At 42.0% G+C, this 26921-nt stretch overlaps 1 protein-coding gene across 1 annotated transcript; it reads right to left on the reverse strand.

The window, feature by feature from the left end:
• E2F7 (E2F transcription factor 7) lies at positions 1-26538 on the reverse strand. Its single transcript, XM_056847134.1, has 12 exons — positions 26446-26538; positions 20805-21083; positions 17218-17386; positions 15007-15294; positions 14260-14418; positions 13353-13490; positions 12582-12776; positions 11219-11285; positions 9054-9555; positions 5478-5742; positions 2083-2507; positions 1-233 (listed from the first exon to the last, which is right to left on the reverse strand). Exons 1-12 carry the CDS (start codon positions 26536-26538, stop codon positions 57-59), a joined length of 2757 nt encoding a protein of 918 aa, XP_056703112.1. The 3' UTR covers positions 1-56.
• Positions 26539-26921: the final 383 nt, after the last annotated feature.

Below are 26921 nucleotides of genomic sequence, written 5' to 3' on the forward strand. Positions count from 1 at the left end.
TCTGTAGCATATGAGGCTATATTCTAAGCTGCCCACACCTCTTGCAATGAGCTGGATTAGCCAGAGCTGCTGCTGGAGATTTCTAGCCTTCTTTGAACAGAACTGGCAGTTCTGCTCTGATTGCCTTCATTTTTTCGCCATGCGACAGGATCTTCAAGGCTGCCAGGGGTCTTGAAAAATGTTTCTTGGTGTACAGGACGAATGCTCTTAGGAGTCAGGGGGGCTGAAGAAGGCTGTTTGTAAGAAGAAGACAAAGCAGTTCAGCAGTAGTTTATTCTCAAACCCTATTCTTCCCCTAGCCAAACCACTCAAATTTTGAGCAATTTTTGTAGAACAGAATGGAAAACCTGACTGTGGGGGTTACCCCACTTGTATTCCCAGCGATATATTAAGAGTTTGAAAATGTTATAAAAAATACTGTTCGCACTTTCTATGTATTTCCACCCATGTATTAAGAGTTTGAAAACGTTATAAAAAATACTGTTCGCACTTTGTTTGGCCCTTTAGCTGTGAAGACGTCTTCCAACCATTTATAAGCCGTGGTATCCAAAAACCCTTTTAAAGCAATGTTTTTTATAACATTTTCAAACTCTTAATACATTGCTGAGAATACAAAGTGCGGTAACCCCCCATGGTAGAATTAGAACTTCACGCCAGAGGCCTGATCCAGCTATGCACAGGCTGATCTCTGCATGGCAACCCACATATCAAGATGGTTGGCAACAACAGTGCCTATCACTGACTGGGGAATAATAAAGAAGACAAGTCAAGGAAATGGAATTTTTAATTGTCCTCATTTGCAGCCAAGGAGAAATGATATGGAATGGGTGGTGGTGGCCTTTGGTTAGTAGAAAAAGGAGATTTGGATAACAAGGTTATTTACTGAGGAGAGGGCAGCTGTTAAGACTGATGAGATGACTTTAGAGGATGGTAGAAAGGGTAACTTATGTAGAAAGAAGCTGGGAGGTTCTGACATGGGAAAATTGTGGGTTAGGATGGAATTGCTGCAAACGTTTTGAAAGGCAAGATATAAGAAAGATGTCAAATCAAGGGCTTGATGGTAGTGGATATTTCTAGTTCTATTTCTGCTAGCTTTTGCAACAAAGCCAATGATTTTGGTGGTCTCTGTGTGATAAACATGAGAACATCGGTTAGGTGCACTGGTTGACCTTCAACCCATTTGAGTTTGCTAGGTCTAGCATTAGAACAGTTCAATGTCTATTTTCATAAATGTAGCAACATGAGAAGACAAGAGACACTGGAAAAGACAATCATGGTAGGAAAAGCTGAAGGCAGCAGGAGAAGACCCAACAAGAGAAAGGAAGCCACAGCGCTCAGTTTGCAAGACCTGAGCAAGGCTGTTAAAGATAGGACATTTTGGAGGACATTGATTCATAGGGTCGCCATGAGTCGGAAGCAACTTGACAGCACTTAACACACACCCAGAGCAACATCCACATAACCTTTACTAGTTGCACTCAAGCTTATCTATATGCCTAATTATCCAAACATGTTGTATATTTCTGACATCCCAAAACACATGGATGGATGGTCATTTTCATTTGGAAAGAAATGCTTTAAGCACATGTCTTGTTCCATAGACTTACATTCATTCACACCGTCACTATAAATCCATGAGTGTTTATGAGGGATAAGAATCTTACAAGGGATTCCCTTTCACTTCAATAGAAAGATAGCGTTGTGCATGGAAGGGGCTGGATGCTGAGAGCTGCCTGTTGCACTGAAGTGAATATGAAACTCTGTGAGGGCAGAAGCTCCATGTATGCACTGTAACATGTGGAGTTTTGGACAGTGATGAATGACTTCAGTCGGGATAAAACATAAATAATGCTGGAATACTATTTACAAGGAATTATAAATTGGATTATAAAAAAGGTTCCTTGTTTACAAAACAAAATAAATATTTAACAGTGGTATTAATCATTTTTAGCTGTCCCCACCCCCCTTAAAAAAAGGCAGCAGAACCTTGGAAATAAAAGAACATTTGGCAGTTTATAGGCATTCCACCTGAGTTTTACATTCCGGGTGTTTATGCTTTCCATTAATCTTTTCCATCCTTACCTGCTGCAATTTGAGAAGGGTAAGCGGGTGGCCCATGCAAGCTGACGAGTCTACTTTAACAGAGCCGCAAGCGGATCCTAGCACAGAGCCCAGGCGTGCAGCTGAATGAATCTGCTGGTGTGGGTCCAGGGTCGAGAGCTGTGATGAGTTTGGAGTAATAACTGCGGGGGTCCCAATGAACACAGGGGCCGCAGAAGTCAGGCCAGGCATGCTGAAATTCATACAGGAGACATTGGAGAAAGAGCCAGCAGGAGCAGAAGAAAGCTGGTTTGTGACCGCTGGAGAACAGATAAGAGGGAAAGACGCCAGTGCAGGAGACGGGACCACCACGCAGGGAACGCCAATCGAAGGCAAACGGCTCGAGTGGAGGCTGACCGAATCACAAGGCGGGTTGGCAGGAAACAGGAAATTAAAATTGTTCAATCCTAAACAAAAGACAGAAGAACAGAGGCAGAGACTGCAATTAGACCCTCAGGAAGTACATGTTTAATATTATTATGATTTTGATATGATCATTTATTAGCTTTTATATTCATTTACTTCATAAATACCCTGCCTTTCTTCCCAATAGGGACCCAAAGTGGCTCACATAATTTATATTAATGTAATCTATTGACTATGCCCTGACCTCGATGGCCCAGGCTTGTCAAATCCTGTCTGCTAAGCAGGGTCAGCCCTGGTTAGTACTTGGGTGGGAGATAGCCAAGGAAGTCCAGGGCTGGTACACAGAGGTAGGCTATTGGCAAACCACCTCTGGACATCTTTTGCCTTGAAAAACCTACGAGGTCGCCACAAGTCGGCTGTGACTTGATGGCACTTTCCAGCATCATTGAAGAAGAGTTGGTTTTTATATGCCAAATTTCTCTACCACTTAAGGGAGACTCAAACCGGCTTACAATCACCTTCCCTTCCCCTCCCCACAACAGACACCCTGTGAGGCAGGCAAGGCTGAGAGAACTCTAAGAGCTGTGACTAGCCTAAGGTCACCCAGCTGGCTTCGTGGGTAGGAGTGGGGAAACAAATCCAGTTCACCAATTAGCCTCCGCCGCTCATGTGGAAGATCAGGGAATCAAACCTAGTTCTCCAGATCAGAGTCCACCACTCCAAACCACCACTCTTAACCACTACACCACGCTGGCTCTCATTGAATACAAGGCATGGTATAAATGTTTATAGGTCCTTGTAAGTTTTGTAATTTAATAAAAATTTAAAAAGAAGAGGGCTCCTTCTCTCAAGACAGAGGGTGGAGGAACAAGAAGACAATAAGAATTATTGATTAATAACCCAAATACCAGGGAGGTCCATTCAATTAGTCTGTGGCTCTAATATGTTAGAGGTCTCTAACAACAGACTGATCATGAGCTACCAGAAGCTTGTTAGCTGCTGCAGAGCAGCTTGAGGATCCCGTACAAGACGCAAGAAAGATCACAAAAAGATCTGCTCTAGGCTGTTATTTTTTATGCTTTCATGTCACAGAATTTTACTTTGTGCTGCATGGCTAATAGCTGCATTTCTGATGTTCTTCCTAGTCCATGATCTGTTTCTAGGACAGAACAAAAATTAGTAACATATGGGGGGTGGAGCAGAGTAGCTCAAGATTATTTGTCATTACTCAAAAGAAGCTCTCATTAAATGAAAGTTGGGTGCTTTCTGGCCTTTGTATTTTTTTCTGTGCTGTTGCAGATGACTGGTGGGGTGGGGGCTAAAGATTTGCATGGCTGCAATTATACTATAGATTGGATTTGACTGCTGAATCTGCTAACTGTTTAAAAAAGAAAGCAGGTTTTAAGTGTTTATTGTTGCCCAAAAAGTATGAAAATATTGGTCAGTTTCCCCATTGAACAGGGACTGTGATTACCACCCATTGTCCCATCTCAGCCTCTGTGCCTTTATGAACTGATAATCAGACATTTTGCCTTAAATACCAATTCAGTAATATTCTGTAAAATAGATCTGCACAAAAGAAAATTTTGCCAACTGCAGAAAAAAATCACAATAAATAAACTTAACCTAATTTCGTTACGCTCATCTGCCCTGACCTGGATGGCCCAGGCTAGCCTGATCTCGTCAGATCTCAGTAGCTAAGCAGGGTCAGCCCTGGTTAGTATTTGGATGGGAGACCACCAAGGAATACCAGGGTTGCTGTGCAGAGGAAGGCACTGGCAAACTACCTCTGTTAGTCTCTTGCCATGAAAACCCCAAAAGGGGTCGCCATAAGTCGGCTGTGACTTGATGGCACTTTACACACACACACACACACATCTGACAACAATTTACTGGTGGTCCCTGGCCCTAAGAGTGTGCTGCTGTCCTTGACAAGAGCCAGGGCCTTTTCGGCCTGGTGGAATGCTCAGTCTGGTGACATCAGGGCCCTACGGGACCTTAAAGAGTTCAGCAGGGCCTGCAAGACAGAGCTATTCTGCCAGGCCTATGGTTGAGGACAGCCGTGAATATCATCATCTGCTGGCCTTCCTATCCTCCCGGTATACTATTAGTATCAACTGAGTGGTAACCTCCTGCATATATTTGGCAACATGAGCAGTGTTTAGGTGCTATCTGTATTTTTGTAGTTTTAAGTTTTAAATTCGGGATTTTATTGTTTAAAATTTAGATTTTTTGGCTAATTTTTTTGCTGATTATATTATCGTATCTTGTATGATGTTACCCACCCTGAGCCTGCTGCGGCCGGGCTATAAATAAATAAATAAATAATTTGCTGAACTAACCAATATAACCCATATTTTGGTTCATACCACCTTGTCTGCCTGCTTGGTGGCGAAGAAGAAGGAGAATAAGGAGAAGAGTTGGTTTTTATATGCCGACTTTCTCTACCACTTAAGGAAGAATCAAACCAGCTTAGAATCACCTTCCCTTCCCCTCCCTACAACAGACACCCTGTGAGGTAGGTGGGGCTGAGAGAGTTTAAAAGAGCTGTGACTAGCACAAGGTCACCCAGGTGGCTTCATGTGGAGGAGTGGGGAAACCAACCCAGTAACCACTGCTCATGTGGAGGAGTGGGGAATCAAACCCTGTTCTCCAGATTAAAGTCTACTGCTCCAAACCACCACTCTTAATCACCACACCATGCCGGCTCTCTATACAACTTCAGGCCACAATAAACTCAGCTTTTTGTCCTGGAAATCATACAGCAATATCACATCTGAATAAGCTGGTTTCAGTAAGTGTAATTTCTCCTCAGCTCCTCAAAATCTTGCATACAGGGAACTAAATCTACTTTTGAGAGAAAGACACTTGAACAGAGAAAACACAAGGGAGGATTCTAGAACACCACAGTTCTTCCAAAAACTGAAGGCATTTATTGAAATAACTTTTTTGAAATTCATGGCCTTTCTACAGGGATATTGAAAATATATTCTGATTAGAGTAGGCCTTACCTGATGTAGGCTGTACATAAAGATACTGTGGTAAGAAGGACTGTTTGCCATTTTCTTGAGATACCTGTTCATTTTCATTCATGTTTTCTTTCAGAACTTTACTCCTATATGGCTTTTCTTGAGTTTCTAAGAGTTTTGCTGTCTCCTTTATGGAAGCTTCCACAATGACAGGAATCCCTGATTCAACCCGGAAAGCTCTTAATTGGTCGATGGAATTGCAGTTATGATCTGGGGAAACCTCTGGATCCATTGGCTTAGTAGTCTTCTAACAAAAACAGAAAAAGAAAAGCAGAAATGATTAGAGATATCTTTCCTAATTATAAGATTTATTCGTGAGACCCCTTGCACAACTTATTTCTTGTACTGAAAAACTTAAAACTAGAGTTTAGAAATGGGATAAACATTTTTAATGAAGTAGCTTTCCTATCAAGAGTCTTTTAAAAATGCAAACGGGCTCAAAGAAATGGTTTTCCAACACTAGACTGAAGAGCACAGAAGGTAACACAGGAACAAGCCCCAGCATGCTGCTTTGAAATAAGAAGCTGCCACATTCAGAGACAGGAACCTGAGTAGTTTGAAGGTACATCCAATTACATGCCACACTCAAGGATTTTCACCCAGAAAAGATTGGCTAGCAATGTTTCTCCTGAAGCACAGGACTCATCAAAATGACTTAGCTTGAGCTATTTAAGGTCATCCTTCTGGAAGGATGTATCTAGTCTCTGCCCTTGGCATATTGTGGAGGCTAATTTGTGGAGGGGGTTGATGGATGATCTTGCCTTTCAGCAAGATGGCTAAATGGCTCTTTAACTGCTCTCAGCTTAAGCATAGGATTTTTTTTTAACTTTCCCCTTTTCCTTTACAAGCCAGGGATCACTGCACACATTAAGAAGAGTTGGTTTTTATACCCTGCTTTTTCTCTACCTTTGAGTCAAAGTAGCTTACAATCACCTTCCCTTCCCGTCTCCACAACAGACCGCTTGTGAGGTAGGTGAGGCTGTGAGAGTTCAGAGGGAACTGTGACTAGCCCAAGGTCACCCAGCAGGCTTCATGGGGAGGAGTGGGGAATCAAACCCAGTTCTCCAGACTAGAGTCTGCCGCTCTTAACCACTATGCCACACTGGCGTTTGTATGTGGGAGATATATCTGAAATATTCAGTAGAAACCTGTCCAAGAAGAACTGTGGTTTTCTAACAGTACTGTAAACTCTAGTCCCGTGATAATCCCATAAACAGACATCAGCAGACAGGCAGTCTAAAAAGAGTTGATTTATTGGAAAATCCACAAGTTAACAGAAGCCAAAAATCAAATGGACACAAGTGAACTATGGGATCAGTTCAGGGCATATATGGAAGAGCAAAGGGCAAATCGGGGTAGATCTGGATACCATGGCAACCCCCCTCCCAAGAGCTGTCAGGGTGCTGGGAGACTTCCCACAGAGAGCAGTCTAAACACACTGTTTACCGGACACAGAGCTGGCCAAGGCCAGCACCTGGAGAAACCACAATATTCCTTTCTCAGACCATGTCTGACAAGTACAGAGTTATATTCCAGTCTAAGCTCAATGCAATCAATGGGCGTACACTGTATGAACTCCACATCGGATTGACTGCACACACAGGAAGCTGCCTACCACTGAATTGGACCATTGGTTTGTCAAAGCCGATATTGCCTACTCAGACTTCCAGCAGCTCGCCAGGGTCTTAGGCTAAGGTCTTCCACATCCCCCACTTCCTGATCCTTTCAGCTGAAGGTCCAAGAGATTGAACCTGGGACTGTCTGCATTACAAGCAAATGAGCCACAGCCCCTCTCCACCACTGAGCCACAGCCCCTCTCCACTTCTCAGCTTCTAGGCATGAATCTACACATACTTTCAGTCCCAGTCATTACAGTGGAGACTGAATGCACAATTCCCCTCAGTTTGACGTGGAATGAGCTTGGTATTTACAAGTTTTGTCATATAATTAAATTGTGAAATTGCAGCTGTCTTGTTTGGGGGCTTCCTAGAGGCACCTGGTTGGCCACTGTGTGAACAGACTGCTGGCCTTGATGGGCCTTGGTCTGATCCAGCAGGGCTTTTCTCATGTTCTTAATTCCGGGGGGGGGGGGGCTTACATTTTTTCTTTCTCACAGTTCACAACTGACGAATGCTGCTTCATATGTATAACAATCTTGCTTTATATTTCAAGATTCAGAAGAACTCATGAAAATGAGTATGAAGTATAATACAGTAAAGTATTCTGATCAGGTGAACTGGTGTACATAACCAGGTAATTATTATCACCAACAGCATCTCTAGAAGAGACATGCAAAGAATAATAGACACTGTTTTGGTGTATGACAGGTTCCCCAATACAGTGCTCATGGTGCACACTGACTCCTTTCCTGGCACCCACCAAGTGATTTTAGAAAGTGGGCAAGTGGGGTCCTAACCCAACAGATCTTCTGATTGGCTGTACAGATTTTTTAAAAAGTTGCTTTGACAGCAGCTGCCACCATAGCACAAGGATCTTCACTGTGTGACTGAAGCTGTGTGTATGCAGGAAAATATTTTGACTGAAATGTTGAAGAGTTTGTATTAGAGTTATGCATGACCTCAGTCCAATATTTGGGGGTTTGCTCCACCTCCTGTGGTAACCACCCTCTGTAAGAATTTTAAAGGTCCCTTCAGGCTCAAAAAGGTTGAGGACCCCAGTGTATGGTGTGAAGCAGTACTCAGGATGGGCCTGTGTGTGTTTGTGTCAGGCTTCAGGAACTCTGTGGCAGAGTCTAGGGTAGTGGTGCCCTCCAGGGATACCTTCTTCCCAGCATGGACCTTACAGAAAGTTGGAAAAAAGGGGGGAGGGGTTCACAATCACCCAGTTCCCTCTCCCCTATCACCACCAGCACCTTCCCACACAAGAGCTCAGGATGAACCTTGCTCTTCCTCCCTGGCCCTCCCCCAATCCTCCCTTAAAAGGCTTCCCTGGAAGAGGAGCCTCTCTCTGCTCTTCCAACCCTTTGTCATTGAGGCCTGGGTCTTCCTCGCTAGCAGGGCTTAGTGCCAATGCGGTGCCTGCCTGGCCCTTTCCTACTAACCCCCCAACCCTGAACTTTCAAAGGCTGGCGGCTCTAGCCTGGCCTGAGGAAGCCTTGCCCTACCTTCCGTTTCCCCTCCCCCAGTATGTCCTCAGTGGGACACACCGGCCTTCAAGCCAGCTCCTACGGTTCCTCCTCACAGCTGACCATCACGAGCCCATCTGGACTCACAGACAGCTTCGGTGTGCTGGGCAGCTGGCTTTGAGCCCCTGCCGCTCATCCTCCAGCTCCTGGCCCTGCTGCTGTTGCCTGCCGCCACTGACCAAGTCTGAGAGGTTCGGAGAAGGCCCCTCACTGCAGTGAGTGCTGGTGAGGGGAGGGGAGTTGCCGGACAGTCTGCAAATGTGTGTGTATGCTGCTGCTGCTGTATGTACAATTCAGGACAGCATACTTTATGTGGGTGACATCATTGTCACTAAGGGAGTGGTGACATAACGGTCCCTTCCTGTGACCTCAAGCAAAAAATGTGGATATTAGTCAACTGTATTTTCCTTTACCTTAGATAGCACCAGTGATATGGGGCTGTCATTTTGCTCCATGCTTTGCCTTTTGGCAGTAGGTTCCTCTTCAGCTGAAGCGGGGGAAGCACAGTTTCGGGAACTCCGCTTACGATAGTCAAGTGGACATTCAGCAGTTTCTGGTGGGTGGGGTGAAGTCTGTCCTTGGAAGCCTATAATTCCCTTGTCCTCCATAGATGAAAGACTTTCATGAAGACTTCCACACAGCATATAGAGAGATGGAGACGGTAAGTAAACAAGAGATTGATTGGAGAGCACAGCGGATTTCCCAGTCTCAGTTCTGGAAGCTGACAGAGCAGACAATGGTGGAACGTGATCTTTCATTCCATTTGGTAGAGAGAGGTGTGGAGTATCTGAGCAGGCACTTGTTGACAGGTGAGGGAAGGCTTTAAGGCAATAGTCAGAGTCTCCAGGAACAGGAAGAACTGGGAAGGGAGAAATTATGCCTAGGTTTTTTGTTCTTTCAGTGGCAATAGCTTTACTGTAGGAAAGAAGGGGGGGGGAGTCAGTCCAGAGCAAACTCACATACGAATCAGTTCTTATCTTACTAATGTAAGCTAATTGATACCATCAGTTTAAAGATCATTAAAAACATCCAGATAAAAGTTTTAGTGACTATTTATTCTAGTTTATAAAATTAACTGATGAGAAAGTGAACTGAAATAATTAGGAGATAATAATTATGTTGTAACTTTCAGATACTCTGCGAACATATGTGTGTAGGGAACCAATGTGCAATATTAGCTGACTCATTATTGGTATTTTTTCTATGCTGTATTTCAGCTCTTTTGCACAACAGTTGTAGTATCTTAGGCCATGTTAATTAAAAACCCTCTCATTCCAGCTAAGAAAAGAAATGACTGTTGCAGCAGAAACATTCATTAACTCTTAATATCACAAGAAGATTTTCTGTTGACTGGACCTGTCTTCAGCACACAACCTCAAACTAGCATATTCTGGCAAAAGTGATAAGGCACCATAAAAGCACATGAGTAACTTTCGCCATGTAAAGGGGAAAAAGAAGTGTCAAAAGGGTACTTGGCTTACTGAGTGAGCAAATGTTTTCGAGGTGCTAAATGCAGATGTAAAAAAAAAAGATTCAGTGTCCTTGTAACAACAAATAACAATGGTAACAATATTCACTGGAGATTTCAAAAATCTCAATTATCTAATGGAAACGTAAGAGTCTGTAGCAGATGACCAGCAAACATGCTGTGTTGGTCATCTGTTTGAGGGTGTGATATATCTCTGCTGAGTTTTAACCATGTTTTATCCAGTCTTCAACTCAAATAAGCTCCTCCTACTCATTTCCTGGCAGTAAGCCAGTGTGTGGGCAACTGAACGACCAAGAAAATGTAAGCAATGGAACAAGACAAGTGATTCGGTCTCCTTGATATTCAGCTTCCTTTAGGATAGCTATTCACTATTTCCAGAGTGGAACATGCAGTTTTTGGAAATACTGTTCATTGCATTTATTGAAACGTGTATACTCAAACGCCTTTAGTAATATTCTACACCTTTAACATTTAGTGAGCCCCGTGGCACAGAGTGTTAAGCTGCAGTACTGCAGACAAAGCTCTGCTCACACCGAGTTCGATCCCAATGGAAATCTGTTTCAGGTAGCCGGCTCAAGGTTGACTCAGTCTTCCATCCTTCCGAGGTTGGTAAAATGAGTACCCAGCTTGCTGGGGGTAAAGGGAAGATGACTGGGGAAGGCACTGGCAAACCACCCCATAAACAAAGTCTGCCTAGGAAACGTCGGGATGTGACGTCACCCCATGGGTCAGGAATGACTCGGTGCTTGCACAGGGGACCTTTACCTTTTTTTTACCTTTAACATATAAAATGAGACACCATTCTGCATATTGACACTATTCCTCGGGAAACATTCTGTTCTTTGTGGATGGTGCTGCAACTTGGATATTTGCACAGGAAAGTCGCAATATAGTTGAATTTAATCACATCTGCCAAGCTTGGCTGCTGCATACCATGGAAATTCTTACTGAGATGTATACAGATGCATACTAAGCAGTGAACTATGAGCCCTTCAGAGGCTGGGAAACAGCCATGTTTTGTAGACTGAGTCCGATTTTAAGACACAGTGCGTTGTTTCTGTAGCATACCAGCTTTAATGTGCTGCATACCTTATATCACCTTCCATCCTCTGGCAGCAAACAGATGCCAGATTTATCATTTTGGAGCAGCAATTTTCTGAAGAATGAGGGAGAAAGCAAACAGTTAAATTAATTAGCAGCAGGTTGAGATTATCTTTGAACTGTGTGAAGCCCAGACATCCACACGCCCTCCCAGAGGGTTTGAGAGAGACATCAGAAAACTCAGGCACCACCGGCCAACAGCACCTCAACATCCTCTTGACAGCCAGTTTTTCAAGGGATTAAATCATTACTATTCCGAACTCTTTCCCATTTTCCCCCGTTGTCCTGTTAGGCAGCACTCTCATCTCCAGCTCTATGTAGCTCGGGACCTCCGTCACAACAGCCTCTCCTGCCCCCCATCCCTGAATCAGGTGAAGTAGCTGGCATTGGCATTCCAGCCAGAACCCACTGGGTGTACCATTCTCCAGCTTATCTCTTCCTGCCACTTTATATTTCCCAAGTCCCCTGAGCAGAAAGGGATTGGGTATCTCACCCAGGCATACGGAACAGCCTAAAAGACAATGCAGAGGTAGGGAGTCGTTTCTGATGTTATGAGGAGCTCCTGAGGAACTCCCAAGCGCTTCAGAAGTACACTGTGACTGCAGGGGACCATCACCTCCCTTCTCCCACAAGCTCAGGGATGGAACTCGCCCTGTTGCTTTCCAAAGCACAGAATCAAATGGATGGACCTTAGCCTCCTTCTGCATCCAAGAAGTGGGTGGATGAACATCGCCTTAATTATGCTGTGCCTCCATGTACTTGGGCCAGAGCATGACATTGGTATGGAGATGAGGATCACCCCACAGTTATGCTGCACTCAAATTCCAAAATCAGGATGAGAACAGGCATTTGTCATGTTTACCAAAGGGCCAGTATTTTCAAGTTTGTGTGAAAATGGCAGCCTGAGCTTCAAAATGAACTCTCCCCATTCCCTAGTTAAGTTGGCGATGTTCCCAACGAACATCTAATAGTACAAAGACTTTTCAGCCCAAAGCATGTAAGATATAAATGCGGCTCTAAGCTACACATTGCGCACTGCGCTGGCGGCATAGGCCCATTGTCAGAGATTCTAGTAAGACCTTCAAATCACTTTATAACTTTACAGCACTGAAGTGTGAAAGTATTTTAAAAGGATTGTTCCAGTCAGTTCCGTCGTACCAGCAACCACAAAATGCTCTGTTCTCTTCCACTTAAAAGAGCCTTAATCTGCCAGTGCCAAATTCCAGCACAAGAAACAGCACAGTAGCTTAAGCTCATTTGCCTGAAAAGAAATGCACAGCTGATGACTGTTAACTGGCTGCTGTCAGCGGAGCTGGGGGGTTGGCAGGCAGCAAGTCCCTCCAGCCCTTACCTTGCTTCCCTCTGTGCGGACTGCTGGGTTCAGAGCTGACCTTCCTCTTGACCACTTTGGAAGGCTGAGCGTTGTTAAAAGAAGCATGCCGTGAGAGACGCTCCTTCCCATTAACACAAGCTTGGTGTGGAACACGGATCCCCCCGTTCGCTTCTTTCAAAGAGGCACAGGTTGAATTGTCCACCTTTACATCACCTAAACAGATACATTCTTATTACTAAAATAGCCAAGGGGTGACCCCCACTGCCATGTTCCAGACCTGACACAGAAGCACAAAGCTTAGCCCTCCAGTATTTTATGTCCAGAAGTTACATGCTTGATAGGCTGCATTCTGAACTCAATCTATACCCCATTCTTACAGTACCCTTACCTTAACTTAGTTCCAGCAGTTCACTCACTGCTTGAAAATTTAATACAGTGCTGCTCTTTTTTTTTTAAGCGAAAGAAGCAGAAAAAGTTATTGCTATAAAGATGCTCACTGAAAATCACTGGGGTTGAATCCGATGACTCCCTGTTGCTAAATCAGATCCTGCAAGTCTCTCCTGCCAAAGTCTTTCTTTAGTGGAAAACGTTTTTCTTCATCGAACAAAGAATAGAATGGATTCATAGGATTCAGCTTAACAGAACATTTGGTTTTGTTTATATGCATTCAGATGATACCCAGCATTATTTATGCATGTACAAAGATACCTACAGAGGCTGTTAAAGCAGCTGGAAATTCACAATGAGAGAAATGACCTAATATAAATGTTATAATGTAAAGAAATTTACCACAATCACCACTGAATTCCACAGGCCCAATCCATTTGAAGGCTGGCTTACGACCTCTTTCTTCTGTTACATGAACTTTCTTTATGAGCCCCAGGCTTGTCAGGACATTGGCAATATCATACAGTCTTCGTACCTTTGCTAATGAAGAAAAGGCAGTTTAAATCAAAATGAATGAATGCAGTAAATATAAATGTAGTTGACCTGGATAAAGTAAGCTGAGTTTTCTGGTAACAGTTACCCACAGGGATCAGGTGGAGAAACAAAATGTGGTTTATAATTTGGGTGTACATGTCTGTCTGAAGAAAAACATAGCACTAATCATTTGTTGTAATCCTCCAGTCCACTCTTGTGTCCTATGTAAACCAATGTATTGATTTTAATTAAATAAGCAGAACTATCTGTTGGCTGTTGACTCAATAAAGGAAGCCACAGCCTTCAATTTGCAAGATCTGAGCAAGACTGTCAAAGATAGGACATTTTGGAGGACTTTCATTGATAGGGTCGCCATGAGTCGGAAGCGACTTGATGGCACTTAACACACACACACACACCTGTTGGAAATACAACCACATCTGTACAGGTAGATTAAATTACATTGTTGAAGTTGGTGTGTGACATTTTCATTGCAGTAAGCAATCACGCAATGCCAAATAATCATGAAATAGATCCTTGAATCACCTCTCTTACATTATTCTTAGCTTCCATTGGGAATGCTTCCTAGAAGGCTGAAAAACCAAGCACACAGTGCAATCCGAAGTAGACGCTACAGCCTTATGCAGCCATTGAATTCAACTGGTTTATAAGGGTGCAACTCTGTTTTGGGATGCTCTCTAGTTCTGTCAGTATGACCATACCCACTTCTCTTCACTGGCTGGATAATAACTTACCATTTGGAAATAAGCCTTACTTTTAAACTTGCTGTGATCTGCAGTGTCCTGACTTTCTTCTATCAATATTTTTGCTGCTATGTCAAGAGTGACTATCTTGGTCTTGGAGACAAGGAACAGCATGACAAATTTTTTGCTCATAATCCTCAGCGACTTGTCCTTTCTGCTGCTTGCAGATGCTGTATTACAAACACAACCCAAGTCTCAGCATGTCACATCTATTACAGCCAAGAAAACATTTATGAAGGTTTCTCATTCAGAAAAAAAAAAATTCCTTGTTGCAGAGGGTTTTTTAAAAAAAAATTCTGGTAAAAGCAGAAAATAATTGCACGTAACCAAATGGGCAGGCACACTTTTAACTCTCTCTTCAAGAACCCCCCCCCCCCAGTAAAATGATATACTGAAGCACTGCAGTGGGAAGTGAGACAATGAACAGGGTTTTAACCTCATTCTACAGTTTCGGCTGCTACCTGTGTTCAATATAATGGAGAGTGAGATAAGGCTATTTGACTTGTGTTCCAGAAAGATAAAAATGAGGGTTGCCAAGCAAAGAAGGATTAGGACCATATGGGGGTGGGGACAGAGCCGCAAGCTATTATGTAGTCCCACCACTTGGAGAAAAAGGAGATCAGTCTTCAGGAAGTAGCTTCCTTTTCTTTGCAGTTGTTTATTTTTCGAATTAAAAATAGAGTAGCACTGCACAGACTTTTGTACCGAAGATGGCAAGAATATCAAGCCTGCTTCGCCAGTATCCATAGTTAACTTACCAGACGGACAATCTGTCTCTGAGAAGTCAAGCAACTGTCTGTCTTGGAAATCTATAAAGGTCTCTCGTTTGTGTTCTCCAAATCTACACTCAAGGTCTCCTTCTTTATGCTGGAAATAAGCCATCAGCTCTTCATATTTTTGCAGCTCTCCGATTTCTTGGAGGTTTTTCAGAGTTTGACGCAGGCTGTGCTGCCCGTGCCAACAGTACTGGTTCTTAGCCACTCGGCTAACAAGATGAAGGGACTCCAGGACGTTCACTATGTCATAAATTCGCCTGCGTTCAACTCCTGGATATAGGGACAGAAGCAGAACAAAGGGTAAAAAGAGTGGCTAATTGTAATGTTTCAAGACTACGTATTCCCTCTATCTTCCAAAACCATTTACTACTTGACACTAAAATCTCCCTTTCTTGGTCACAGAAAACAACACATGGATGTTCTACTACCAAAAAATGAACAGACTCATAGTCAGTGTTCCCAGTTTCCTCTGTGTACCATCCACACAAGTGTTGAAGTGCTACAAATTTTTGACTTCACTGTAGTGGATGTTCTTTAAATGGAAAAATGTAATTATATGTAATTAATTTAAAAAGGTTTCCTTGTGACCATTATCCCTATATTTTAAGAGATGCTCTTACATCAGAAACCATTAGACTCCAAATTAGAAACCATTAAACTGGGAGCCTTTGTCCATGCATTGGCTGTCTATGCAACTGCTGGCCAAAGAAGGGAATTACTGGTTGGCAATTTTCTTCTTTATTTTTCTCCAGCTGCCAGTCTAAACAGGAAGAGAGATAGCCAGCAGGTCTCCCACCTTAGTGGCAGGCTTGGCAACCCTAGTGCCCAGTGAAGCTGTTGCCATGGCTCCATCCTTCTGAAATTAGGCACCCTGGCCAGGTCATGATCCAGCAGTTTCCATAAGGTCAGAAACTGATATGGAGATGCGTTACCTCAAGCGTGTGGTACAGATTCACCCACGTATAATATGTATTTCATATGAACATCTACACCTATGAGAAGGCACTGTTCCTGAACCCCCACCCATGGACCCAGCTAGAGATGGCAGTATTAAATTTGAATTTAGGGAACCATAAAAACGATGCTGTTGTATTAAGATTTGTAGGGTATCTTGCCCTAGTAACAAATGTGGAGTTGTGAGCCTATAGTGGAAACGACTTACTGCTCTGTTCTCATTTCTTAACGCTGTCACTTTTCATTACATTTTTCATTAAACTTCATACAGTGAAAGGCTAAACAATTCTACCCTGACAATACTATGACAAAAATCTATTTTAAGAAAATATCCTATGTGAACACAAAAATTAATACTAATTTTATACCTCAGTCCTGAACCAATGTGTTTAGAAGAAAAGCTATGGATTATAATGAAATGTACTGTATTTATATTCAGTCACAACCCAATTAACAATCCAGTTAAACAAAATTTATTTGGGATTCCTCTGATATAGTGTTAAAGAAAACAAATAAACTGTATCGACCTAAATTCAGCTATTTCAGTTGAGCGAAGTGGTGAACTCAGCTGTTATCTGTGTGAAAGAATATCACTAGCAGATTATAAGGAAGCCACCATGATAAAAAAGCGAATACATAAAATTAACTTTCAGCTAACGAACAGTACAATGTATGTACAAAATACTGTCTTTGCTCACATCATCAACACCTAGAATTATTATCAGTGGGGAATGTTTTCAGTTTTATATGTATTCACATGCCATTTCATATAAGGCACAGAAACCAGTCTCAGACATATTTTCTCTAAAGTCTCCAAGGCTGCATTTGAACATAATGAAAAGCTATACTTTTTAATTTTAGTTTTGAACAGAAGAGAAAAAACAATAGTCTGTCAATTTGTCCAATCCCCCCCCCCAAAAAAAAGAGGAGGACGGGGAGGAGGAAAGGGGACAACTGTGGACCTGAAGCCTTCCAATACAAATTCCCATTATGACATTTTTTAATATTGTCTGAATGCATTCTATGTATTTTATTTACAAATATATAGGCTTGCGGCTGATTATTTAAGAATTATATCCATGCCTCTTTAAACAACATTTTCCTCTACAGAAGTACTTTACGGTTGTACCAAAGCAAGCCCACTGAGAAGGACAGAGATTGTACAACAGCCTAACTCATTTACATAGTTCATTAGGAACATCCATTCTTGCAGTCAGTGTTGTTTTGCTTCATACATACCGAGACTAGAAGCTACTTCATCCAAAGAAATTGTTGTTTTTTCTGCTGATAGAGGGTAACTGGGGTAACGAGCTAAAAACTTTTGGCACAACAGTCCTAAGCTTTTCTGCTTTCTGCTGGGCCTCTGCTTTTCATAGTCATCTGCTGTTCCTTCGTCTACTGCATCACTCTATTAAAGAAACAGATACAAAGGCTTTCAATGGCACTCTGCTATTGGCCTGGATACTGACAGAACCTATAGTATTCCAAATATGTCACATGTAGACTTCAAACTGAAAAATGAATGTAAAGTTTAGAAAATAGAGATCAGAACTGAACATCTAGTTAATGCAAAACAGCAAGTGATTCTGGGTCGGATGAAACCAGTTTTTTTACTTCTGAAAAAGGGAAAAAGGGATCCCCTTTGGCTGTCAAAAAATACTATGTTTGTGATCATGGGAACCGCATGGACAAAAAGCAACATAAGATGGGGGCTATAATAAGGAGTGAGCATAAAAGCTGGCTGGATCTAACCCTATCTGCCACTCCCAATGTATACTAGCAATCAAGAAAATGTCCTCTGCATGTCTAGGGCACTGTTCCATAAACCACAACAGGTCTGCTGAATCTGACCTTTCTTCATCCCTTCTGACTGATGGCTGTCTCTGCTTCTCACAGTGGATAATGGCCAGACTTGGGCACCAGAAGCAACCATGAACAGCAGGCTGATGCACAGAATAGGTTATGTCCTCTGAGGTGCACCGTGGAAAATCAGTAATAAAGAAACAGTGCTTATTTAAATGCTTTTCTGCCACCTTAAGAAGAAGAAAAGTTGGTTTTTATACGCTGACTTTCTTTACCACTTAAGGGAGACTCAAACCGGCTTACAGTCGCCTTCCCTTCCCCTCATCACAACAGACACCCTGTGAGGTAGGCAAGGCTGAGAGAGTGTGACTAGCCAAAGGTCACCCAGCTGTCTTCATGAGTAGCAGTGGGAAAACAAATCCAGTTCACCAGATTAGCCTCCACCGCTCATGTGTAGGAGCGGGGAATCAAACCCGGTTCTCCAGATCAGAGTCCCCAGTTCCAAACCACCACTCTTAACCACTACGCCACGCACCATCAGCAGAATTACACCCTTCAAAGTCCACTGAAGTCAATGGGATTAGAAGGGTACAACTCTGCTTAGGATGGCATTGTTAAGGTGGCAACCTACATTATAAAGAAAACAATATTTCAACCCGAGAAACAGTATCACAATACAAAAACAAAATTTAACCCCAAACCTGACACTGGCTAAAGTAATTAAGGGGAAAACAAAAACATTAATTCCATTCCTCCCAAAAAAAGTGGACATACTTCGATCTGTAAAATAGTTCCCAACAATACTCGTTCTTCAGGACACAAAAATGAAGTGAATTGATGAGGAGCTTCTCTGCTTGTCTCTAAAGGAGTAGGGCTTCGTGAAATTATCATTGCTAAAGAGAGCAGTCTATCAGTTCTACAAAGACCAAGTGCTACACCGTAAAAGGCCACTTTCAAAGTCCATTCACTCAGGTGCGTTTTTTCAGCTAGGAAATCTTACGGAGAAGTTGGTATGGCTCTAACTTAATAGTCCAGAAAGCAGTGTTCTTAAATGCAACTGAAAGGTTCTTAAAAGGACATTTGTTACATCAGAGCAAAAAATGAAAGAGACTACAGCTTTCATCTTTTGAAAAATGTCAAGTTTCTTTTAAGCAATAACTTATTCAATTCTGACATGAAGAGGAGCTGGGAGTGACAATTCCTAGTAACATTTAATTTTACAGCTTATAGTATCTACCTTCTGCACCATTATGCAGGGGTGGTTTAAAATTGATGTTGAGGGTGTAGAAGTGCCAATGTTCATATAAGTTTTTAGAAAGTATTTCTAAACAGTACTTAATATACCTAATAAGTCAAAAGCAAGCCCATGAACACACCTGTCCTTTGAACTGAGATCATTTGAAGTAGGTAGAGTAATCCATCATAAGGATATTACAGCAGTTGGACTAAATTATGCTGTAAATAAGGGATGGGCTGACCCTTTCAATCAGAAAACTATGAAAAGAGGGAGAAGTGCACATAATTTACTTATTCTGATCACAAGTAATTGCATAATTTATATTTCATTAATATGGTGGCTGCCATACAACTGACAGGCAATTTACAGTCTCACATATTTATGAGGGAATATTTGATTCCTTGGTAGAAAAACACTCTCTAAGAAGCTGTAAAATGTATTGTGCATAAGATTTGGAAACACAGAGATGTGTGGCTGAGGAGGATACAAAGTCTGGGCTCAGAATGGGAGCCGAGAGAGTGTACCGTAGAGACAGCCTGGGGGAAGGAGGAGGACAGGGGTGACTTACCCCCCTTCCCTTACCCTGTTGGAGGCCACGGGAGGACTGAGCCAACTGTTGGGAAGGTGGCTGAGTGCAGGACCCCTATAAGTAGGCTTACTTTGATAAACCAACAGTGCCTTCTATCAGATTCTGAGTGTCCAGTTTCGCTGAATGTAATTATGAAATGAAGAACTATGACTGATCTGAATTAAAGAATATAAATTATTGGATTTTACAGTGTATTCTGAATTACAACCAAACTCATTTGAAATTAAGAAGATATTTGGACTGAGATGTATATGGAAGTGACTAGCCAGAATGTTTCTTGTCACACGAAAGTGATGGGCTTTGGTGGAAGCTTGAAGGCTGGAGGAAGTGTTTCAGCCTTCTAAATACACTGACGTCAGTGGGCTAAGAAGGTGCTGGGTTGCCCTGTTGGCTTTAAATTAGTATGGGAAAGAGGGGGTTTAGTGTTGCAAAACCAGATGTGTACATTGAATTTAACTGTACTTCCATGTAACTGTGTACTTTTATTCCTTTGCTAAATTATTCCAATGCTTCCATGCAGTCTTTTCTTTCAAAAACCATTTAATTTGTTTCAGTTAGAATTATAGTCTGTACTTTCCTAACTAGTTCAGTGTTTGTCTACTCAGGCGATATGAGGACCTATGCTTTTAGTCTCCAGAGATGGAATAAAGACAAGTGTTAAACCAGAATAAAACTGCAAGTAATTAAAGAAATGAAGAAAATGCAAAGCAAAGACTAGGTATCCTGTAGGACCTTGATGTCAAGACTGGTCTTGTCTTTTTTTCAGGTGAGCTGGCAGTGTTGTACAAGGCACTGCGAGCAGGAACTCCTCAAAGCACCTGCAGGTAAACAGCATCCACACCATATCAGGCAATTCTTCCAAATGTTCTATATGAAGGGTCTTGCTGGGAGCAAGAGAACCCTCTCTTGCACTGCGGAGTCTGAAGTGTGATGCATCTTCCACTGACTGTTACTGTTTAAATCAGAAAGGACCAGAACCTTTACTGAGGCCTCAGCTCAAAAGCACAACCTTTTCATCTAACAGAGGCAGAGGAAGCGCATCTGGAAGGAGGCAACGGATGGGTTCCCAATCAGCACATAGCCCAAAGACGATAGGGTCACAGTTATTTCACATGAAACAGTTTGAATGTAGTTTAACGGAAGAAGACATTAAACTACCATTCACTCTCAACAAACTTTATATGGCAAGTCTCTTACCTGTGAGGAATCAGGAAAAGCGTCACCAAATTCACTGTTCTCAATAGGTCTAAAAAGCTCTTTTTTCTTTTCCCTATCCCGCATGTCAGGGCTGGCAGCACTAATAAGCATCTTCAGGTTAGCTGTGGGCGTCCATGGATCTGTCAGGGGCCTATCACTCAGCTTAACAGGTGTAATTGGATTTCTCTCTGGGGTACAGCTTTTTTGCTTTGACAAATCAATGGGTTCATTTTTCATGGGAGTCTTTGGAGTCATTCTAGGGAGATCAAATATGTTTTCCTGTAAAAGAGAGAAGACAGCCAGAAGGTACAGAGGCCACCAATCAATGCAACCGTATTTATCATTACTTCATGTCAAAAGACTTTAGAGCCAAAGTCTTCCTTAAGGGGGACAGGTTGGGAAAAAAAAACCCACAAAAGACTGGAGTGTGAATCCTTGTACCCCAGGGTATGCTACCACCAGTCCCCTTGACTATCCTGTCACCCAGAGACCAAGGGACTGAGCTTCTAGTCTTCCTGGGTCTAACGTCAAGAAGTCAACTCTGCAAAGTAGGCCACTAAAAGGTACATTCCAGAAAACAATTTTCTGATAGCTGTAGCCAATACAGGCTAAAGTACTGGATTCATATTGAAGCCCCAAAACCACCACAACATATAATTACAGTAATTTAATAAAAGATTGTGCAGGAATATACAATAAAAGAACAGTAAACAGAGAGGATAAAATAGTGAATCTAAATATCTAAGCTAAGCACATTTACAAACATTGGCTCAAGATCCAGATGTTACCTGGCAAGACTGAGTCCAACAGGGCTTCAAAGTCCAAGATAAAGGTTCTGGCCAGAATAGCCCACCCAGAATCAAGAAGCGTCCCAAAGTTAGATGTAATACAAATAAAGAACAGAAACCAAACTGAAGAACCTTTATGCCCAACGACCTGCCGTTGGCATGATTCTAATTACCCAATCAAGTGTATGCCCAATGATGTAACTTGACCGGTCAGGTATGTTGCCAACCAGGTGACTCAACCTGTTAGGTGAGTTGCCTTAATGAGACCATATACAGCTGCATAGGGCCTAATCAAGCAATAACCTTCTCCCACCCATGAGTCCATGCACTATGGACTGCACAGCCAAACTTCCTCTCAAATTCTTTGACCTTGAACCTGCTAAGCATCTCTGTTGCCTCCCATCTCCCTTATCCCACTCTTTGAAACTGCAAGCAGCTTGACCTTAGTTCTTAGAGAGAGCAGCTTCCACAGTTTTTTAGGCCTCAGCCTGAACCATTGTTTGAATTGACAAGAGACTGCTAAAAGGGACCAGTTTCTTGACACTTGTGAAAGGACTAAATGGTTGGCAGGATCCTATCACATTCCAGCACATCAAAAAAATGTAGGCTGGGGACATGCAGATGAGGAGTTTAAACTATGCAAATACTGGCTACCGACTGAGATCTACAGGACAAAATAACTGGGTTAGTTTGGGACACAGCTGAGAAGACGCTAAAGCCTTCAGCTTAGAGCTTGAGCCACTGGGGGGGGGGGTAAAAAAGAGTTTTAATCACCTATCTTGGACCCACCTGGAGTTCCCCTGTACGGCCCATTACTTTCTTCTATACAAATGTATAGATGTTATTAGCGTATATGGGGTGCATGGGGAAATAAATGCTGTGTTTATGGCAAATCTTGTCTGCTGCCTTCTGCCACGGGCCCTGCCCAGAGGGGATGTGATAATCTGCTGTGTGCAGAGCATGTGGAGAAACAGTGAGCACTCTCAGGGATATAGAGTTCTCTCATAACCTCCACCCAGAATGACAGGCAATTTGTTCTTTATACAGAGACACATTGAGTAGCATAGCGGAAGCCAGACTATCCAGTATTATAGTCAGGTAGTAATTCTCATTGAAAATGTGTCCCTTAGGGCAGTAGGTTAATTATTGTCCTACAACATTAATAGCACCCCATTTCTATGGGAGAAAACAGATAATATGATATAACTGAAGACATAACTGAGTAGGACAAAACTAATAACCCAGTTCCAGACAGTGATAACACAATATGTGGGAGGATTACTACTCAGTTACATACTAGATTGAACTCTGTTTACTCTGAGGAATGTCATGGAAGCTGTTCATCTGCACAATCCCACCCTTTTGCCCATCCCTTCTTTGGGAACTATTCTTTTTAATCATTCTATGTGTGCACATGTGTGTAAAGGGCCATCAAGTCGCAGCTGACACTGACAGAATCTAGGAACTGACTCTTTTATATATATTGATGTGTGGCCTAGGGTGTTGATGACTGAGAAACCTGGCAAAACCAGTTTTTGACTCTTCCTGGAAGAAATACCACAATGATGTCGACAATAATCAAAATCTTCATTAGCTATATTGAAATAAGTTGCTGACATTCTCAAAATAAGAACTTTTTTTCTAGTTCAGAACTGTAAAAGTACATTGGAGAAAGTAACCAGTCAGAAGCAGAATGGTTTTTATAACTTATCAGTTATAACTGGATACTCCATAATTCTTCAGAAAAGCTGACATTTTTACCTTGCAACTTTTGTTTAAAAGACATTTCTACCAGTCAGAGTGGCTGATGTATGCATGGACAGGTAATGGCAAAAATCTGATGTAATTCTCAGTGCAGAACATTTGGTTCATTCCTGCTTTGTATGATAGATCACACTGACTCATGTATTATTCAGCCAGTTATTAAATTCATTTAACTGTGATTTAACAGACTTATTAATCTAGACTTTTGCATATTCAGTTGAGACATAGAATCTTATCAACTGTGTCCCAGATTGTAGATCATTTGCTTCATCGCTAGAACTCAACAAGGGCCATTCTTTGGTGAAGGTCAAAAGGGTTTTTGCAGAATCCTTTTGAGCGGTCCTCCACCCTGCTCATCTCCAGTCAGTCACATCTGTTTGTGTTCCACCTTATCTTGTGCACCCCAAAGAAACCACATCTTTCAGCAGAACAGTGGTGGCTGTTGCTGACATGGTCAATGGCAACACAAATTCTGTATCAGTGAAATGCTTCTTATTTAAATCCTGAAATATTGCTCAGAGTGGAAAAATTCTGCTGGGCTAGAAGCTTAACACATTAATTTCACTAGGACAACTCTTTAGTTTCAGTGAAGGGAGTTAGCTGGCTAGTCTGAGACCCGCTTAAGATAATAAATGGTGACAAGTGGGCCAAATGTAACTGTTTAATCTGACTAGAGTGACACCTGCAGTCTTTTTATTCTTCACTTGGGGACATATATCAGATTTGGAACAATGGCTAGAAACTCTCCAAATTAATAAGTGCAAATCAAAGGGTACAGGTTATCCCTCCAACCAAAGTGAAATACGTTTTATGCTGCTTTGTCTTCTAAAGAAGGACTGTGTCACAGACTGAACTAAGAGATGGACTTTGGAGAAAAACTGGGATAAAAAACATGCTTCCCTCCACCCCCAGCATATAGTTGCGGGCAGTGACGGTATACAGCAAATCTTTCAGCCGGCTTAGACCTTGTGGGGGCCCCCTCCCACATTATGCATTGTTGCTTTTTTAGCACCATCTATTGTATTGATTTAATTTAATTTATTTATTTAGAGGTAAAAGTAGTCCCCCATGTAAGCACCGGGTCATTACTGACCCATGGGTGACATCACATCACGATGTTTACTAGGCAGACTATGTTTATGGGGTGGTTTGCCATTGCCTTCCCAGTCGTCTTCCCTTTACCTCCAGCAAGCTGAGGGTACTCATTTTACCGACCTCAGAAGGATGGAAGGCTGAGTCAACCTTGGGCCAGCTACCTGAAACTGACTTCCGTCAGGATTGAACTCAGGTCATGAGCAGAGATTTGGACTGCAGTACTGCAGCTTACCACTCTGCGCCACAGGGCTCCTGATATGTATTTATTTAGTTGTTACCTGCCCTGAGCCCTGCTATGCAGGGGGAGGGCGTGCTATAAATATAGGTATAAATAAATAATAAGGGGTTCCCCCCACTGTTTCCAATGGAAAACCCCCAAAACAAAAGCCATATAATACCTTTTATTACACCCAGCCAAAATAACACAAAACAGTATGCAAGCTTTGAAGTCCTGCAAGAAAGTTTTAGAAAGATTAATGTTAAAAATGAGAGGGGGAGAAAAACAAAAAGATACTCCAGATCCTGATGTCAGAGGTCTCTTGTTAGCATCTTGTGTAGAATGCCAGTCTTGAATAGATTGGGTGGAACAGATACCAAATGGTACCGTTAGCTTTCTGAGAAGAAGGAAAAAAGGCAGCATCCCATTGAAAACATGAAAACCCAGGATCATTAAATTTGTTAAATATGCCCGGCACAGGATGCAGACAGGAGGCCCATCTCCCCTCCACCCTTTGTGTTTTAACATTCAGCTTGAAGAGGAGTTCTGGCATAACTCAAAAGCTTCCATGGTCTTGTGTTATTTTGGTTGGGCTTAATAAATGTTATTTACACGGCTTTGTGTTTGGCTTTTCAAACCAGCGTGGCTACCTGCAATTTCTATCTTGTAAAATAAGCTATCTTTAGAAATAATGACTAAAATGCTTTTAAGCCAACAATTTAAAAATACCTTTCCCACCTTTCTCTCCCTTAAAATGTTTTCTAATAACTATGTAAGACAATCTAGCATGCTAAGTGATTACAGTTCTCATATAATTCCAGACATATACAATTCTCAGATCCTCTTCTCTACTTCAAATTACTCCATCTTCTACAGGATGTGAAAAAGCTCATATATGTTTGGAAATATATACACTAAATTAAGAAATGAACTAACATGCAAGTTTAAAGAAGCTTGCACCAACCTGTGCAAACCTTCAGTTCTCTGCAGTTGATAGAGAAAAAAACTTTATTACGGTCATAGAGAGATAAAAATGACATTCCAGCATCTGAAGCTACTGATCGTTCAGAAATTTATTCTAAGTAAAGAAAGATGCTGTATTATTTTCAATGGTGTGCTATTTACAGTGCAATCCTAAAACTTCCTTGGGAAGAAACCCCATTGATTAGACACAAGTAGGATGCTGGTAAACCAGATTAGGATGGGAGCAATTAAACAACATTTAATTTTCATGCGGCCACTTTTGTCCACAGTCAGTATGACACCTATTCAGTGACATAATACTATACAGAAACCAGCATAGTTTATAAGACGTTGGTTTATAATCCCAGCCCCATATGGCACACGCCTTGCAAAACTTTCATCCATTTCCCTAGTCTAAGTGATTCGCTACTTCCTTAAAAGGGTAAGAGGGAAATTGACTTTTTTCTGAAATTAGAGCCAAAAGTAAGTTTTTCTCTCCAAACTAAATCTTTAACAAATTGGAAGGGTAATGTTAAACTGAAAAACATCATTTTTTTAAAAAAAAAATGCAGAATTACTATTTTCTTTCTTACACTTTGGATTTTTTTTGAATGAGCCACAATAATACAATGTAACAGTAATCTTAATTAAAAACACATTTAACAAAACTTTAAAATGTCTTCAGACTTTAAAAAATGGCAACACAAAATTTAAAACAAAGCCAAACTATCCCCAAACATCTGGAAATACACATTCAACTATTTATATGCCAAACAACTGTTCATAAACTGGACAATCGATTCTATTTATTTACCTTTTGAGCATTTTCCCCATCTTCATCTGTAAAATTCATCTTCGTGTGCATTGGACTAATCAAGTCTTTTAGTGTTAAGCAATTCACTTCCATCTGCAAAAAAAAAAAGGTTGCACGAGAACATCAACGTGATCTTCTCGGGAAAAAATTAGATTTCCCAAACCGGTACAATGCCTCTTCAAGAACATTTCAGATCATAACGTGATCTTCACCCACTCGTCAATGAGGAAGAATCAGGTCTTTTTTTATTTTGTTTTAAGGGAGGGGGAAGGTTCAAGACTGGCAGCAAAGGGGCGGGAGATCTCCGAGCAGTGGGAAACCTCCTGGCGAATCTGTCACCGGGGTTCAGCGAGCCTTTACACCGGGATCAGTTAGTTTTGGCGCAAAGAACCCGGAGGAGGAACTCCGGCTCGGAGAGCGCGCGCCTGAAACCATCCACCTCGCAGCGAGGCGAGGATCGACTCCCTCAATGCCCG

Source organism: Euleptes europaea, chromosome 3 (genome assembly GCF_029931775.1).
Source record: "Euleptes europaea isolate rEulEur1 chromosome 3, rEulEur1.hap1, whole genome shotgun sequence".
NCBI lineage: Eukaryota > Metazoa > Chordata > Lepidosauria > Squamata > Sphaerodactylidae > Euleptes > Euleptes europaea.

Coding starts and splice junctions, on each gene's coding strand:
- E2F7 (XM_056847134.1), bottom strand. CDS start 26,538: ATGGAAGTGAATTGCTTAACACTAAAAGACTTGATTAGTCCAATGCAC. Junction 14,419..15,006: donor AGAGACAGATTGTCCGTCTG/GTAAGTTAACTA, acceptor TTTGTAATACAG/CATCTGCAAGCAGCAGAAAG. Junction 5,743..9,053: donor TATCACTGGTGCTATCTAAG/GTAAAGGAAAAT, acceptor TGTTTTTGTTAG/AAGACTACTAAGCCAATGGA.